Source organism: Leuciscus leuciscus (genome assembly GCF_965113295.1).
Source record: "Leuciscus leuciscus genome assembly, chromosome: 1".
Taxonomy (NCBI): Eukaryota; Metazoa; Chordata; class Actinopteri; order Cypriniformes; family Leuciscidae; genus Leuciscus; species Leuciscus leuciscus.
Window position 1 is genome coordinate 52,389,915 of NC_138725.1, and position 16,695 is coordinate 52,406,609.

At 35.9% G+C, this 16,695-nt stretch overlaps 1 protein-coding gene across 1 annotated transcript; it reads right to left on the bottom strand.

Annotated features, from left to right (window-relative positions):
- Window positions 1–645: 645 nt before the first annotated feature.
- On the bottom strand, window positions 646–5,160 carry LOC309506398 (ferritin, middle subunit-like). Its single transcript, XM_082180309.1, has 4 exons — window positions 4,927–5,160; window positions 3,155–3,301; window positions 2,909–3,034; window positions 646–1,050 (listed from the first exon to the last, which is right to left on the bottom strand). Exons 1-4 carry the CDS (start codon window positions 5,029–5,031, stop codon window positions 901–903), a joined length of 528 nt encoding a protein of 175 aa, XP_082036435.1. The 5' UTR covers window positions 5,032–5,160; the 3' UTR covers window positions 646–900.
- Window positions 5,161–16,695: the final 11,535 nt, after the last annotated feature.

The window sequence follows — 16,695 nt, forward strand, 5'->3', positions numbered from 1 at the left end:
TAGACTAGATAGATTGATTTGGGATAGGAAGTTGTGAAATGAATTGGTTTTGAAATTAGAACAAGGCGTCTCCCACAGATGATGATTATTGAGATATATTGAATAAAGATCTGTTGTACCACAAAGGGCCTCGGTCCTTCAGGGTTTATGGTCAATGTGCGATTATAGCCTACATGGAGGAAACACCACCCTCATGTGGTAAAATGAAATGCTACAATTTTGTACGGTGGAAATTTAATTCATGTGAATATTTACGTTTATTAATTTAGCAGACCACGAAAATGTTCCATGTTAAAGTTAATATTTTGTGTATATTGTGTAGGCTATAATTTTTAGATTTTAGTGTACATTTGATTTGATTACATACTAATACAGTTCTGTCATAATGGCATCTTCATCCTTTGAGGATGAAAACTCAAGCTCTAGTGTCTGTTTTTTTCACTTTATCTTCTGTTTTGTGAGGTTTGGTGTCTCTGTTATAACAATTTTTGTACATTAATCAAATACACTATCAAATAGTTACCACTTTTATTAGATCTTCATTCTCTTCTTTGCAGGCTGAATAATAGGCCTACTGTCCAATATACTGTAATATAAATACACCCCACTAAATGCATCCCACAATTTTAAATAAAAAAGACAAGGTTATTCAGCTCAAAATGTTTATTTAAATTCACTACGTCAGTCAGTGCACATTCAACATGAGCCTTGCTTGATGTCAATCACAAGATGACCGTTTAATCATTTTACGCTGCATCATTTTATAATAGCAACTGGAACCTTTACTTGATGTTAACCTTTCAACCTCTCACACTTAAACAATTTGCACAAGAGCTGTTTGATAAGAACATATTTAAGAGAATAGTAATTATTCATTTATGTATGATCTGAGAGCTGCATTTAGCTGCTCAGGGTTTGCTTGTCAAACAGGTACTCCGCCATCCTGTTGTTGCCGGCATCCATCTTGGAAAGGTTGGTGATGTGGTCACCAATCTTCTTGATGGCCTCCACCTGCTCATTCAGGTAGTGAGTCTCCAGGAAGTCACACAGCTGTTGGACAAGACATCAGAAAATAAGAAATAAATTCAAGATGCAAACTTCAGTGAAAAGATGTGAAACTGTTGTAAAAGGCATGCATATGGAGCAGCTTTTCCTGACTGTAAATTTAGGTATGGCAGATTCTGGGTCTTGGCGCTAGTTTGTGTTACTGTTAAACATTTTGTGAGCTTTATATGACGACCACTGAACACATGCAGACACATTTTTGGAAGAGGCCTGATGTCCTTGTGTTATTCAGCCTGAGGGTGGCGCTCTATGATGATTGACAGACTTTAGTACACACAACAAACGCATAGAATGCCATAGAATTGCCTTAATGTATTATTTATTGCCTCAATGTTGTTTTAGAATATGACAAGTTGTAGAGGAATTCTGGTGAGGAAAGAACCTCATGTCTATTCTCAGAACAAACATAAAACAAACACAAAACAAACACAATATATTAATTATATAAAAATTATTTACAAGAGCACGTTTAAACTAGGATTTATACTCAGTGTTGGGGTAACACAGTACATGTAACAAATTACGTAATCAGATTACTTTTTCAAGTAACGAGCTAAGAAACACATTACTTTTAAATTTACAACAAAATATCTGAGATACTTTTTCAAATAAGTAACGCAAGTTACTTTGTTTTTCCATTTTTTGACTGACACCTGTCCTGTCCCCATGTTGAGAGAAATCTGGATGGTTATTGTAATTCTAGAATAAATGTGAGCAGGAATTTACTCATCTCACTTACACAAATCAGATTCAGTATTCCTCAAAATGAATAAAAACAGTGAAATGCAAACTCAAAATATTACGCAAACCTGCAATAATTAAATTTGTTAAATAACACAAAAATACTTTATGTATTTAATCTCACTTTATTAACCAATGTCTTTATTGCCTTAAATAATTAAATTCAACCATACCAATAAGCAAAAATGACTTTAGACAAACATCATCTTTGTGTTTCATTTTTGTATTGCTAAAGTAAGCATTAAACTTTCAAGTAGCACAGCTGAAGGTTTGTTTGAGCTGCGCCCTCTATTGTACAGGCGTGAACTTACATTTCCTTCAGCCTGAGTCTTCATTTCACTTTGAAAGGCCCTTTACATTTGCCAAAAATACAACTTTTGTTTGTTTGTTTTTTATTAAGAAACAAACAAACAAACAAGCCCAGCCCAGGTGAGAAAAAGTAACGCAAAAGTAGCGTAACACTTTCCATAAAAAGTAACTAAGTAGTGCAATTAGTTACTTTTTGGGGGAGTAACGCTTTAATGTAACGCATTACTTTTAAATGTAACTTTCCCCAACACTGTTTATACTTTTATTAATTAGATAAGCTACTCCACAAATGAAGAAAAGACATGTCAGCTAGTTACTGACCTGATGCAGACTAATATACAGATAGCTGAAGCGGGATTGATATCATCTAGGTCTGGAGCGAGGTTTACGTAAGCTAAAGTGAAAATAAGCGGGGCAGTCTGAAATCTGCCTCAATGGCTCTCAATTAGAGTGCGCTGTAGTTCCATTTTTCACCAGAGATTTACATTGGAGAATTGTGGGGTGCTGTAGAGCTGGCTCAGGCACCCGCTGCCCCTCTTAGTATCAATACATGCCTGCCGAAGCCATATGCGCTAAAATTTGATATATCCTGCTCACTTCACGACTTAAAATAGTCTCGAAAATTCCCAAAAGATTTGCTGCAGAATGCTGAACAAATTTACAGTATATTATTGATTAATTTTGTATAGAAGTCTATGTTTTGAGTGAATATTTTGATGGGGCACGGCCGTGGCTGATATAGAGGCAAATTTAGAGTCCCAAGGCTAAATTTCAACAAATGAGGGTCACTCACATGAGGGTCTCTCTTCTCAGAGGCGGCCTTATGTAGATCCAGCAGAGCCTGATTGACGTTCTTCTCCAGCTGAAGAGCGCACTGCATAGCGATCAGTCCATTGCCCCACATATCACGCTCTGGTTTCTGGAAAGGTAGATACACAGATCAGTGAGCAAGTTACAAGGCATAAGGTCATTCCATAACAAGAGCTCTAGAGTCAGTTTTGATATAATGTTCAAAGTCAAAAGGCTTCATTCAAAGCACCTTGATGTCCTGAAGGACAATTTTTCCGCCCCTCTTGTTCTGGAACTCCATTAATTTCTCGGCATGCTCGCGCTCCTCCTCACTGTTCTCCTTGAAGAACTTGGCAAAACCAGCAAGAGCCACATCATCCCGTTTGAAGTAGAAAGCCTAAACAAAATCAAATAGGAATAGATATAACTATATGTTAAGGAACAAGGGAACAAAGAACAACTTAAGGAATGGCCTTTCATCAAATACTTTAGTCATAAACATACACTGTAAAAAAAAATCTAATTTTACAGAAAATAACTGTGATTTTTTTGACGTTCAATTTCTTTCATTTTAAATTGGACTTAAAACTCTGTAAAATTACAGATAAAATCTGTAAATTAAAAATGCAGCTGTTATTTTAGGTATTGTGACATTAATGACAAATTGCAGTAGCCTAATTCACATTTTTTTATACAGAAAATTTACTTAGTGTTTCCTTAAATTACATAAAAATGTATGTAAAATTACAAATATAATCTGTAATTAAACAGTAACAAAACAGTTAAATGATAAAACGGTCGAATGACTGGCAGCCCCCCCCCCCAAAAAAAACAACCCGTAACATTAAAGTAAAACATCCTAAATTAAATCAACTGAAAAACACTGTTATTTCACAGGTATTTACTGAATTAACACGATAAAATACCTTAATTGTAAAAAAATCTTTAAAAAATGGTCAAATTGTAAAAAAAAATCTTTAAAAAATTGTCAAATTGTTAATAAAATCTTTAAAAAATGGTCAAATAACTGGCAGCTACAACTGCCAAACAAAAACCATAAAATTAAAGTAAAATATGCTAATTTAAATAAAGTGCAAAAAACTTCAACAGAAATTTGACGATGGAGAAAAACTAATGTTAAAAACTGAAGATTGAAGATTGAAAAAGCAAAGATTGATCTCCATCATGGCGGCATCAAACTTTATTATTTTCAATAAAACATCAACTTCTAAACCTCTGATAATTCTCAATAAGAACGTTAGTATGAACGAAATAAAGTCTGGATTGTAATAAGTGAAGATGCTGAGATATCGAGAGATCTGTTAGTGTTTAATGTTCTGATGGGATTTAAAGTGTTTCTTTATGGTCTGTTTTGTGGGTCACCATTGTGCTGAAGAGCGGAGCCAGTGCTTCAGTCCAGGATGAGCAGAGAAACACTGATGTTAAACTGATTCTGAATAGTAAAAATTCAGGAAATATATGTGAAATAACTTGTTTCTGTTAAAAAGTTTCTGTAAAAGTATTTGGCACTTTATTTAAATTATAGGATATTTTAAATTCATTGTATGGTTTTTGTATGGCAGCCATTGCTGACAGTCATTTTGACCATTTTTTCAAGATTTTATTTGTTACAGTGTAGGCCTATAAAAATGTAAAATCTCTCCAGCCAACGACATCCAATCAAAGTCAAACTAACTGATCATCACAGAATAAGAGTAATAGGCTATAGGCTACTGATGATCAGCTCAGCAGTCACTCCTAACAAAACAGCCGTGGATGTTCCTATTAGACTGATGCCCAATGTCTGCTTATGGCATTTGAACTATTTATTCGGTTATTTTATTAATAAATAGGCTATAGGCCTACATATTTAAACAGTTATCTTGTAGTTTTAAGATTTCTATAACGCTGTTTTTAACGTTAGATAGACACATTTAGTCAAGAATGGAAAAGAAAAACCAATAGAGACAACGTTCCTTATAACGATTTAGTAAAGTGACAAAACCAACAAGAGATACTTGCCATTGAAGTGTAAGTGTAGGAAGCGTAAAGCTCCAAATTGATCATCTTGTTGATCAAAGCCTCGCAGTCGCGGTCGTAGTTCTGACGAATCTGAGAAGTCTCCATTTCTGCGGTTTATAATGACAAAGTTGGTGCAAAAATTTAATTAGATTTAAATAAATTCCGTCGAGATCAAAGTTCCGTTCAATCACTGTTGAAGCAAGAACCTCTTCGTATCTTCCTGAAGCTGTGAGTGAAATGAAGGTGAGCATTTGTCTTATATACGATCACAACATGATGCGTCACTGGAGATGACACCAGTAACTGGAGCTGAGTAACATAGTGACTTGACAATCCGCTGTCTTACTTGTAGGCAGGGACGGATTATGGTGATGATGTGCCCTGGGCACGGATGTCTCAAAGACACGGATGTCTTCACCAATTTTTTTCACCAATTTTTTGGATAACAGTGTTGCGCCTGTATGCACAGGCGCCGCAATAGGGCAGGCAAGCCAGGCATTTTAAGGGGGCCCCCGAGGGCTGATCATTTAAACAATCAGAAATGTTAATATAAAGACGCAGCAACATCTCTGCATCCCCCTTAGTGGGGCCCCTCTCTCGTTACGCTCGTTGTGCTTTTACCTTTTTCAAACTGGTGCAGCGCTTACTCGCGGTAGCTAGAAAATGCATGATTTGATTTGTTAAACATGAAAAGGACTTATCCGTCTGGCATGGCAGCTCGCTCTAACTTTAATCTAGATAAATGCATATCCAAAGTGTTTGTGCGGAGTGTGCAGCGCGCACTGCATGGCAGGCGTCGGCGCGAACACTTGCATTTTCCTATAAACAGTGGAAACAACTTGAAATACTCAATCTTTCCTAGTCATATACAGAAAAGAATAATGCATCAGTCGCAAGTAGCTACTTTTATTTTTGTAAACTCATAATAACAAGAAACGTTGTGCTTTTGTAAAATAAAATAAAACAAACAGGGGGCGCTTTCATGGTCTCCGTGGCGTGAACTGGAGCGCGTCTCAAAAAAGAACTGAAACACAGTGTATAGCCTCACAGACATGATGAATATTTCTATATAAAGCTTGAAATGTCCACTTTTAAACGAAAAAATTCTAATCGAAAGCAAATACCGGCTGATTAGGCTGATATGATATGAAAGGTGCATTTCTCTCTAAAGGCGCATTCACTTTTCAGCGGAGATATAGATATGTTTGCAGCCGACACTGATTTAGAAATATATATTTTTTATTATTAAACAATAAAAATGGCTAGTTTTTTTTTTTTTTTTTTTTACATATTATCATTAGCCTGCTTTTGCCGGTGCTTTGCGGCAAGATTTATGCATGAAATTAATTTTAACGTGAGATTAGTCGACTAATTGCTTAAATGAATGACTAGCCTACTAGTCGACTAGAAAAATCTTTAGTCAATGGCAATTCTAATCAATGCATTTAGGCTAGTTGACATTTATTTAATTAGTAGGCTAATTCTAGTATCCTGGGGTGCGTTTCCCGAAAGCATCGTTAGCCAACTATGGTCGCAAGTTCCCTCGTTGCCAATAGAGTTCAATGGACATTGCGATGAACTTGCGACCATAGTTGGCCAACGATGCTTTCGGGAAAGGCACCCCAGGTCTTTACGTTAAATTAGTTGAGTTAACAATTAGTTAATGAACTAAAATAATAAAACAAAGATTAAATTAAGATGCTATATAGCATTGCTTGTTCCACCACAAAAGACACTTTTTAAGGTGACAATCCGTTACACATTTGAAGATTTACTGTATCTTGATGATTGTTGTATTGTATTTTATCTTCTGTTATAAAGATGAAGATTGACATTTCGTTAAAAAAATAAGCCCATAGGTTTTAAACTCATTTTTGTTTTGGTTTTTGAGTAACCGTCTTCTACGCGACTTTTATATTACGCAATGCTTTTCACTCGCCTCTAGATGTCCCTCTCAACAGCGCAGCAACACATTAAAATTATTTATTTGATTTATTTACTAGTTAATACTTTGCAACTGCAAAAAAAAAAAAAAAAAAATCACATTATTCCTCAATATTTAACACAATTTTACTGAAAATAAAATTAAAATTAAAATAATTATTTGAAAAGAATAGACACAGTAAATTTGACAGGGCCCCCTGCTGGCCCAGTGCCCTGGGCAAGTGCCCAGTAGGCCCGTGCGTTAATCCGTGCCTGCTTGTAGGTTAGATAACAAAGACAAGATCAAATTTAATGGATAGGCTTTCTTTTATTCTTTCCCTTTTCATAATTAATAGGATATAAATCCAACAGATTATTTTTACAATTACCAGCATGATTTAGCCTACATTCTGAAATGTAACTATAGAAACGTATAAATGATGTATCTACATTTAAAATACATATTTTAGTTCCCCAACATTTTTATTAAATGCCTATTAAATGCCTCCCGCTTACTTTTGCACCTTTATCATCCATTTCTGTAGTCACATAGGCTATTGCATTTTGCATATATAGACTATAAACTTATTACTTATTATTAAATGATTGTTTATGCAGTAATGTTCTGATTAAACTGATTAACACTCTCCTATCATTAGATTTAGCAACTAAAATAAATGTTTGAAAATGTGAGGTAGCTACACAACATTCACAGCATTAAGCTATAGTGGTGATTAATGATCACTATTCTCATTCACCATGCTAGTTGTTTTATTACAATATTTTAGTGATAAACATTGTTTTATTATAATATATAATTGTTTTATTTCAATGTTACAACTAGTGTTGTCACGGTACCAAAATTTCAGTATTCGGTACCGATACCAGTGAAAATCCACGGTTCTCGGTACCAATTTCGGTACCAAAGCTTAATTTAGATTACATTTACATAATTATATTAAAGTGTATCTCACAAAGATGGAAACTGTAGTATTAAAAACACTTTACAATAAGATTCCATTTGTTAGATAACATTAGATAAAATGACCTAACAAAAAAACCAATAGTTATATACTGTCGCAATTATTCTCCTTTAGGGGTTAATTTAAAAATACATTTTTAAAATCAAAAGTTAACATTATTTCTGTTAACATTATTTAATGCACAATGAATGAAGTGAACAAACATGACCAATCAAGTGTTTTGTATTAAATAACATTCACAAACATTAATTAATGTTGTAAAAATATATTGTTCACTCAATGTGTTATGTTAGATAACGCATTAAGTGATGTTAATGAATGGTATCTTATTGTAGCATTACCAAACTATACAGGAGATAAAATATGTTTTATTTGACTTGACTATACTTTCATTTAATCCAAAACTGTATTCATATTTAACTTTAAAGGGGCTTTTTAAACCTGCTAAGAGTTATCCAGCCAAGAATAAGACTAGAACTGCTTTTCTGACGGACTGATATTAATGACGGCTTTTTATTTCTCATCTCCATAAATATATCTAGTAGTAAAGCTAATGCAAGGGCTAGAAATCAGTTAATAGGCCTATGTCACACTTCCTCGTCGTCATGGAGAGCGCAGTTCGCACAAGCGTTTGTACTCCCGTGGCGTCTGTCGTTGCTATACATCCATGAACGCACATGGAAAAGCGAGCGCGCCGCTTCTATTATGAGCGCGCTTGCCGCGCGCCATTTGAATTAACGTATCTGCACGCGCAAAAACATCAGCACCACATCAGCAGCAGCACTGCCGATCGCCATCAGCGCTTTTATGAAGAGGACGCAACTGCACGCGCTTCGGGCATGCACGCGCATCAAGTACCGGGTTTGAGAAAACCTGGTACCGTGACGTTTAAAAAAAAATTAGTACCGACTTGGTACCGAAGTACCGGGTCTTTTGACAACACTAGTTACAACTATAGACCAGTTTTTTTTCTTCTTTTTTTTCTTCTAATTATCCATCAATAGAAAACAGCATTACAAATATGCTGTGTGTGAAGCCTGATAACACTATATTATAGGAGCCTGTGTATAATATGGCAATTGTCATGGGACAATCCTAATAGCCTATTACTCCACTTGAGAGTTAATGCCATTTTTCACCTGGTAACTGCCTTTAGATACCTGACACCTGACTGAAGACAGGTGACAATTACGAAGCAATTTTGTACCAGAAATTGTCCATGAAAGCTCATTCTGTGTCAGCAACAAGTGCAAACACCCAAGAGATGACATGGAGCTGCGTCTCTGTGACTCAGCACTTTCTCTCTCATGGAAGATGCGTGTATGTTTGTAACCTGACCAACTCCCTAGGATACAAGTGTGAAACCATCATGTTTCTTTGTGGATTATTTTTATACTTTACTTTTAATCAGTCTATTCTTGAATCTGTCACATTTTGAGTTTGTTTTTTTTAATCTGTTTTTATGTTCAGAGTTTCATGGTTAGTTTTCTAGTTGTTAATTAATTCTATCCATCTTCCGTTCCATCATGAACTGGTCTCATTCAATCAGTTCAGGTGCTCCTCGTTAAGTTATCCTTGTTTGCTCACCATAGTTATGCTCACTGTCTTGGTTCTCCATTTGTTCTGGTATTGGTCTATTCTCAGAAGGCGAAGCACTGCTACTTGGGCGGAGTGATTTTTAAATTGGGTGAAATTTATTTTAAATCAAATTTTTGTTAATTTTTGTGTCACAACATTTTGATAATAAAAACCTACCGAAATAGAGACTTCTCAGATTTGTCAGAACTACGACCACAACTGCAAGGCAGTCTTATTTCAACCTAAAGCTATAAATTCATAGACAACTTTTCAAATAACCCTCCTTAAAAAAAATATTTTAGACCGGTTAAAAATAGGCTATTGATAACCTCATTAATTTAAAGTGGAAATATTTATGACAATAGACACAAACAGTATATATTAAAATTATATAGAGTATCAAATTGACAGCATTGATTCTGTCACGCAGTTGGGATCAGACCCTCACTGGAATCAAAATCCAAGGAAGTTTTTACATTTACAAACAGAAGACTAGAAAATTACAAGAAATAACACAACTCAACAGCTTAAACTTCCAAGTATGTATAGGGAATGTGAAGGTACTTCACGCAGTGTTGCATTATGGGACGTGGGCGCCATGTTTGCAGGCACGATCCTTTTCGCCGCCCATTGCTATGACATGTAATAGTGGGTGTGTTTGGCTAAAACGAGGTAAAATTGAAGAAGAACGGAAAAAATTGAAAGAAAAAGAGAAGGGACCCTATCGGGAGAAACTAAATGTCACTGCCAAAAACATTATTTGGACAAAGTCAAGTCAAGTCAAGTCAAGTTTATTTGTATAGCGCTTTTCACAATACAGATTGTATCAAAGCAGCTTCACAGTATTAAATTAAAATAATACAACAAAGTTTGTTTCAAGAGGAATTTATTGATTGATAAAATTAGATTAATATCCCCAAAATATCCCCAACTGAGCAAGCCAAAGGCAACAGTGGCAAGGAACCGAAAAACTCCATCAAGTGACATAATGGTGTCCTAAAACTCCATCAGGTGACCTAATGGAGAAAAAAAACCTTGGGAGAACCCAGGCTCAGTCGGGGGCCAGTTCTCCTCTGGCATTTATGAGCTAGAGGACGGATTGTAGTTTGATCTGTAGGATTATATGAATGCCTGGCTGAAGAGATGCGACTTTAATCTAGTTTTAAACTGGGAGAGCGAGTCTGAGCAACGAACAGTATCAGGAAGACTATTCCAGAGTTTTGGAGCCAAATGTGAAAATGCTCTCCCTCCTTTGGTGGTTCTGGATATCCTAGGTATGACCAAAAGCCTTGAATTTAGTGATCTTAAAGAGCGCGATGGATTATAGGGTGATAGAAGATCCGTTAAATAGACTGGAGCTAAGCCGTTTAGGGCTTTATAAGTCAGTAGCAATACCTTGTAATTAATACGGAACTTTATAGGTAACCAATGCAGTGATGATGAAATCGGTGTTATATGATCATATTTTCTTGATCTCGTAAGAACTCTAGCGGCGGCATTTTGGACTAACTGTAGCTTGTTTATTGAGGATGCAGGACAACCAGCTAATAAAGCATTACAGTAATCCAGTCTCGAGGTCATGAATGCATGAACTAACTTTTCTGCATCAGAAACTGATAGCATATTACGTAGCTTAGCAATGTTTCTAAGGTGGAAAAAGGCTGTTTTTGTAACATATGAAATATGATTTTCAAAAGACAGGTTGCAATCGAGTTTAACACCCAGGTCTTTTACTGTAGAGGATAAAGTAACAGGACATCCTATGATGTTAAAGTTGTATTGTGCGAGGTTTTGTGGGCGGTTTTTTGAACCGATAAGTATTACCTCTGTCTTGTCTGGATTTAATAAAAGAAAATTACGCGTCATCCAATCTTTTATATCTTTAACACACTCTGTCAATTTGGAAAATTTAGCGTTTTCATCCGGCCGTGATGAAATATATATTTGAGTGTCATCAGCATAACAATGGAAACTAATTCCATGTTTCCTTATAATATTTCCAAGTGGCATCATATATATGGAAAATAACAGAGGGCCTAACACAGATCCCTGCGGCACTCCATAGTTTACTGGAGTTATGATCGATTTTTCTCCATTTAAATAGACAAAATGGTAGCGGTCAGATAGGTATGATTTGAACCAGCTTAGTGCTTGTCCTTGAACACCAGTATAATTTTGTAGTCGATCTAAGAGTAATGTATGATCTATAGTATCGAACGCAGCACTAAGATCAAGTAAAACTAGTATTGAGATACAGCCTTGGTCAGAAGCTAAAAGTAAATCATTTGTGATTTTAACGAGCGCAGTTTCAGTGCTATGATGCGGTCTGAATCCAGACTGAAACTTTTCATAGATATCATTTTGTTGCAAGAAAGAGCCCAGTTGAGCAGACACCACTTTTTCTAATATTTTAGACATAAATGGAAGATTTGAAATGGGTCTATAATTTGCTAGATTATTATGATCTAATTGTGGTTTCTTAATGAGAGGTTTTATAACTGCCAGTTTAAATGTTCTTGGAACATGACCTAAAGATAAAGACGAGTTAATAATATTGAGGAGAGGCTCTTCCACTACAGGTAACACTTCTTTCAGTAGTTTAGTTGGTATAAGATCTAATAAACATGTTGTTGTTTTAGATGAAGTGATAAGTTTATTTAACTCTTTTTGTTCTATAGTTGTAAAGCACTGTAATTGTTCTTGCGGGGTGATAATTGAAGCTGAATTGTAAGGCGCGATTGAAGATTGAACGTTTACAATTGTGGTTCTGATGCTTTCTATTTTCTCAGTGAAGAAGTTCATGAAATCATTACTACTGAACTGTAACGGGATATTTTGTTCGGGTGACGTCTGTTTATTTGTTAGTCTAGCCACGGTGTTAAATAAAAACCTTGGATTGTTTTGGTTGTTTTATATTAGTTTGCGGAGGTGCTCAGCCCTGGATGCTTTTAGGGCCTTTTTATAACGTGACATACTGTCTTTCCACGCGATTCTAAAGACCTCTAAATTAGTTTGTTTCCATTTACGCTCTAAAATACGGGTTTCTCTCTTTAAAACATGCGTAGTATTGTTATACCATGGTGCTTTATTTTTCTCTCTGACCTTTTTTAATTTAATAGGTGCAACCACATCCAATGTTCTAGAGAGAATGTTGCTCATAGTGCTTGTTAGTTCTTCTAGTTCATCTGTTTGTTTGGGTTCAGGCAGCAGCTGAGACAGATTAGATAAGCAATTTGAGAAATGATCTATGGTGGATGGGAGGATTGTTCTGCCTGGTTGATAACGCGGCGCCGCATGACATATTACAGCAGTACGTAATATGCAAGTTACCATGTAGTGGTCAGTGACATCATCACTTTGTGGAATGATAACTATATCGGTTGGCTCGGTTCCAAGTGATATAATTAAATTGAGTGTATGATTAAGACGATGGGTTGGTCCGGTGACGTTTTGCTTGACCCCAAATGAATTTAATAAATCTGTAAACGCAGCTCCTAACGCATCATTTGGATTATCTACGTGTATGTTAAAATCTCCAACAATTAATGCTTTATCGACATTGACTAATAGGTCTGAGAGAAAATCTGCAAACTCTTTTAGGAAATCAGTGTAAGGCCCTGGCGGTCTATATACGGTAGCCAAGGCTAGAGATAATAGGGATGTTTTTCTAACATCTAAGAGCGTAACATTTAGTACAAGTACTTCAAATGAAATAAACGTATAACCCGTTTTCTGAGTAACATTTAGAATATCTTTATAAATGGTTGCAACACCTCCGCCACGACCAATCAGACGGGGCTCATGCTTATAACAGTATCCAGGAGGAGTAGACTCATTAATACCGAAATAATCATTTGGTTTAAGCCAGGTTTCAGTAAGGCAAAGTACATCGAAGCTATTATCTGTGACTATTTCATTTACAATAACTGCCTTAGTGATCTAATGTTTAGAAGACCTAGCTTTAGAAATAGTTTTTGTTTACCAATAGCAACATTTTCTGTTTTAATAACAATTAGATTTTTCCTAGATCCTGCAGTAGATTTATTATTTGATCTCACTAAACGAGGAATAGACACGGTTTCTATGCAATGTTCTACACTAGTATTTATATCAGTTAAATTGGTGCAGCAGAGACTTTGATTTGGACTTTTGGTTACTAGGACAAACTGTCCACGGTCCACAAACTGTCCACGATAAACTGTCCACGAAACTGTCCAAACTGTCCACGATTTTTTTATTTTTTTATTCAGCAATGGTCACTTGCTATTTGACATTTGTCACTTGCATATTGTTCTAAGCATATTCAATTTGTACTCGACAATATTACCTCTTATTAGACCTCTATATTTATTTCGTCTATTGATTGTATGGCATAGAGCAACGCCGTTTTATCTACTAATCATTACCTCAATATATTGATACCTTTTGTACTACATGTATAAATTTGTAAATGTTTGATCTGTTTTGTCTTGTAATTTCATGTGTAACTTTTGTACCTCGACGCTTTTATCTTGGCCAGGTCGCCATTATAAATGAGAAAGTGTTCTCAATGTGCTTACCTGGGTAAATAAAGGTTAAATAAAAATAAAAATAAACAACGTTGATCCATATTATTTAGCAGCCCAAGACTGGATTAACGTTACAGATCCAGACGCACTAACGTTACCTCCGCTCACAAATCTGGACATCGTTAACCTTGTTTTTGAATTGAGTGTGTACACTTTGCAGGAGTTTAAGAGCTATACATCCCTTCAAAATAGAGTGATTTATCTTTGCCCATCCCAGTTTATGTGTAACGTTACTTAAAAGAGACTTTGAGGATGCAATCACATAGATAGACTGTAAAAAATAGTGCAATCAGTACAGAAACAGATACAAGCCAGAAGCCACTTAATGTATTTATTAAGCAGTTATATAAAACCTTGATTCACAAACATTTTAAAAAGGCATGTAAAAAGATGTACAGAATATCAAAGCAAATTGTTAATTGAAAACAAAATAAATATAATTTGTTTGATTCATGCAATGTGGCCTGGCTTTATCGTCTGCTAACATGAACCACAAAATCAACATAATTCATCAACTGTCCTACAAGTCATCAAGGAATATACAATACAAAACCTCTAGCTTTGTACAACTTTTAACAAACGTTTTTACAAACCAGTTGATTTAGCAATCACTGCACAACACTTGGACACATGTTTGTAAGAGCACAGCGACTATGACAACTTTGTCCAAGAAAACCACAGTCTCACCCTCACATGGCAGAACCATATTTATGGGAATTTTAGAATACAATATTTTGTATTTGTTTATTAAAATTAAAAAATGTCCTCATTATTGCGGCAACCCACGCGATCTGGCGTCTTCTCGTCAACTCCTCCACCTGCTACCCTTGTTGCTGGAAAAACGTATTCCTTTGTTTATTTTCCTCCCTGAACGATCGTGTGACCTGCTATGGCAGTTCTTGATCGAGCAACACTGACCAACAATAACGCTGTTATTAAAAACTAGACAGAAAATCCTAAAACAGCCTCCTACACACGAATTCAAATACAGCGGGTAGAGCGGGATAGGGCGCAATCCTCTAAATATGGAGGCGGACGCATAATGCAACACGGCGTGATGTCACCTTCACATTCCCTATATGGTTAGAAGATGGCTGTGTCTCATGTGACCTTGTTATTTGTACACGCTGTGACTATACAAATCACAACATGTAAATAGGAAAATGTTGGTGTTATTTTGTCACTTATTGGGAGCAGTATGCTAGCTGGAGCCGTTTACCTCCAGTCTCTGTGCTAAGCTAGGCTAGCGGTGGGTGCGTCAGACAGAGTTACGGCACGCACGGAGATGAAAAGGGTATGTATGTATGGACTTATCTAACTCTGGGGGATACGGTGAATAAGCTAAAGTCCCAAAAAGTCGGCGTGTTCCTTTAATATGGAGCCAATGCAGTCCTGACAGAACCAAACTAATATGGTCATACTTCCTGGTTCTAATTAATGGATGGAAAATGTGGTTTTACTAGAAATGCTGGAAATGTGGCTTTCAAATGAAAGATTGGTATCAAAGAGCACACCCAGTTTCCTAACTGACGATGAAGACTTGACAGAGAGGACAGTCAAGTATATTAAGTGTTTGCTGCCAAAAAGCTTTTTTTTTTTCATCTGTCCATAGAACGTTTGAAAAGTAACTGACACTAACTTCAAACGTGACGGGTTCTATGGTCAGATGAAACAAAAAAATTCGCTTTTTTGGCAGCAAACACTTAAGATGGGTTTGGTGCACGCAGGGATAAAAAGTACCCCATGTGTAAAATGAAATACTCTGGTGTATCTTTAATGCTGTGGGCCTAATTTTCTGCCAGAGGTCCTGGACATCTTGTTCAGATACATGGCATCATGGATTTGATCAAGTACCAACAGATAAAAAATCTAATTCTGACAACCTCTGCTAGAAATCTTATAATGGGCCATGTTTGGATCTTCCAACAGGACAGTGATCCAAAAACAAACATCAAAATCAAAACAAAAATGGGTCACTGATACTGAATATTGAACCCTATAGAAAATGAGTGGGCTGAACTGAAGAGAAGAAGCGCCAACATTGATCTGGGAATCTGAAGGATCTGGAGAGATTCTGTATGGAGGAATGGTCTCTAATCTCTGGTCAGGTGTTCTCCAAACTCATAAGGGATTATAGGAGAAGACTCAGAGCTGTTATCTTGGAAAAAGGTATTTAATAAAAGGGGGCAAATAATTGTTCCCAACGTGTTTTGGAGAAAAACTTTTATTTCATAATGTGATTTACCCCTCACTTTTAATTATTTTACTTCAGTGAAAGGTTAGATCATTTTGCAAATTTTTTTTAATAAAATATCAAAAGGATTATCAATGCAGATTTATTTTTTACAGCCATCTTTGATCATATTTACCAAGGGGGCAAATAATTCTGACCAGCACTGTACTTAAACTGACACCTACCGAGTGCGTCCGTGTTGCATCATGCAAAAATAAAGGTTTACTGTAACGGATGTGACTGTTAATGCGTTATTCGTAGATTTATTTTGTGTCCTTCCTAGAATGGGCAGTTTGCGACTTTGCGTGATAAACAACATACAGTAGCACTGGTATTACAAAACATTCAGTGGCACATGCCATTCAAATACATTTTCCACAAACTGGCAACATGTTTGTAAAAAATATTACAGACTTTAATGCGTTTAATTGACATTTAAAATATCACTTAATTAGGCTATTTATTTAGGATTTTGTGTCACAAT

Excerpts from the sequence above, each read along its gene's own strand:
- LOC309506398 (XM_082180309.1), bottom strand. The coding sequence starts at position 5,031 with ATGGAGACTTCTCAGATTCGTCAGAACTACGACCGCGACTGCGAGGCT. Across the intron at positions 3,302-4,926 it reads CCTACACTTACACTTCAATG|GCTTTCTACTTCAAACGGGA; the intron begins GCAAGTATCTCT and ends GATTTTGTTTAG. Across the intron at positions 1,051-2,908 it reads CTGAGAAGAGAGACCCTCAT|CTGTGTGACTTCCTGGAGAC; the intron begins GTGAGTGACCCT and ends CTTGTCCAACAG.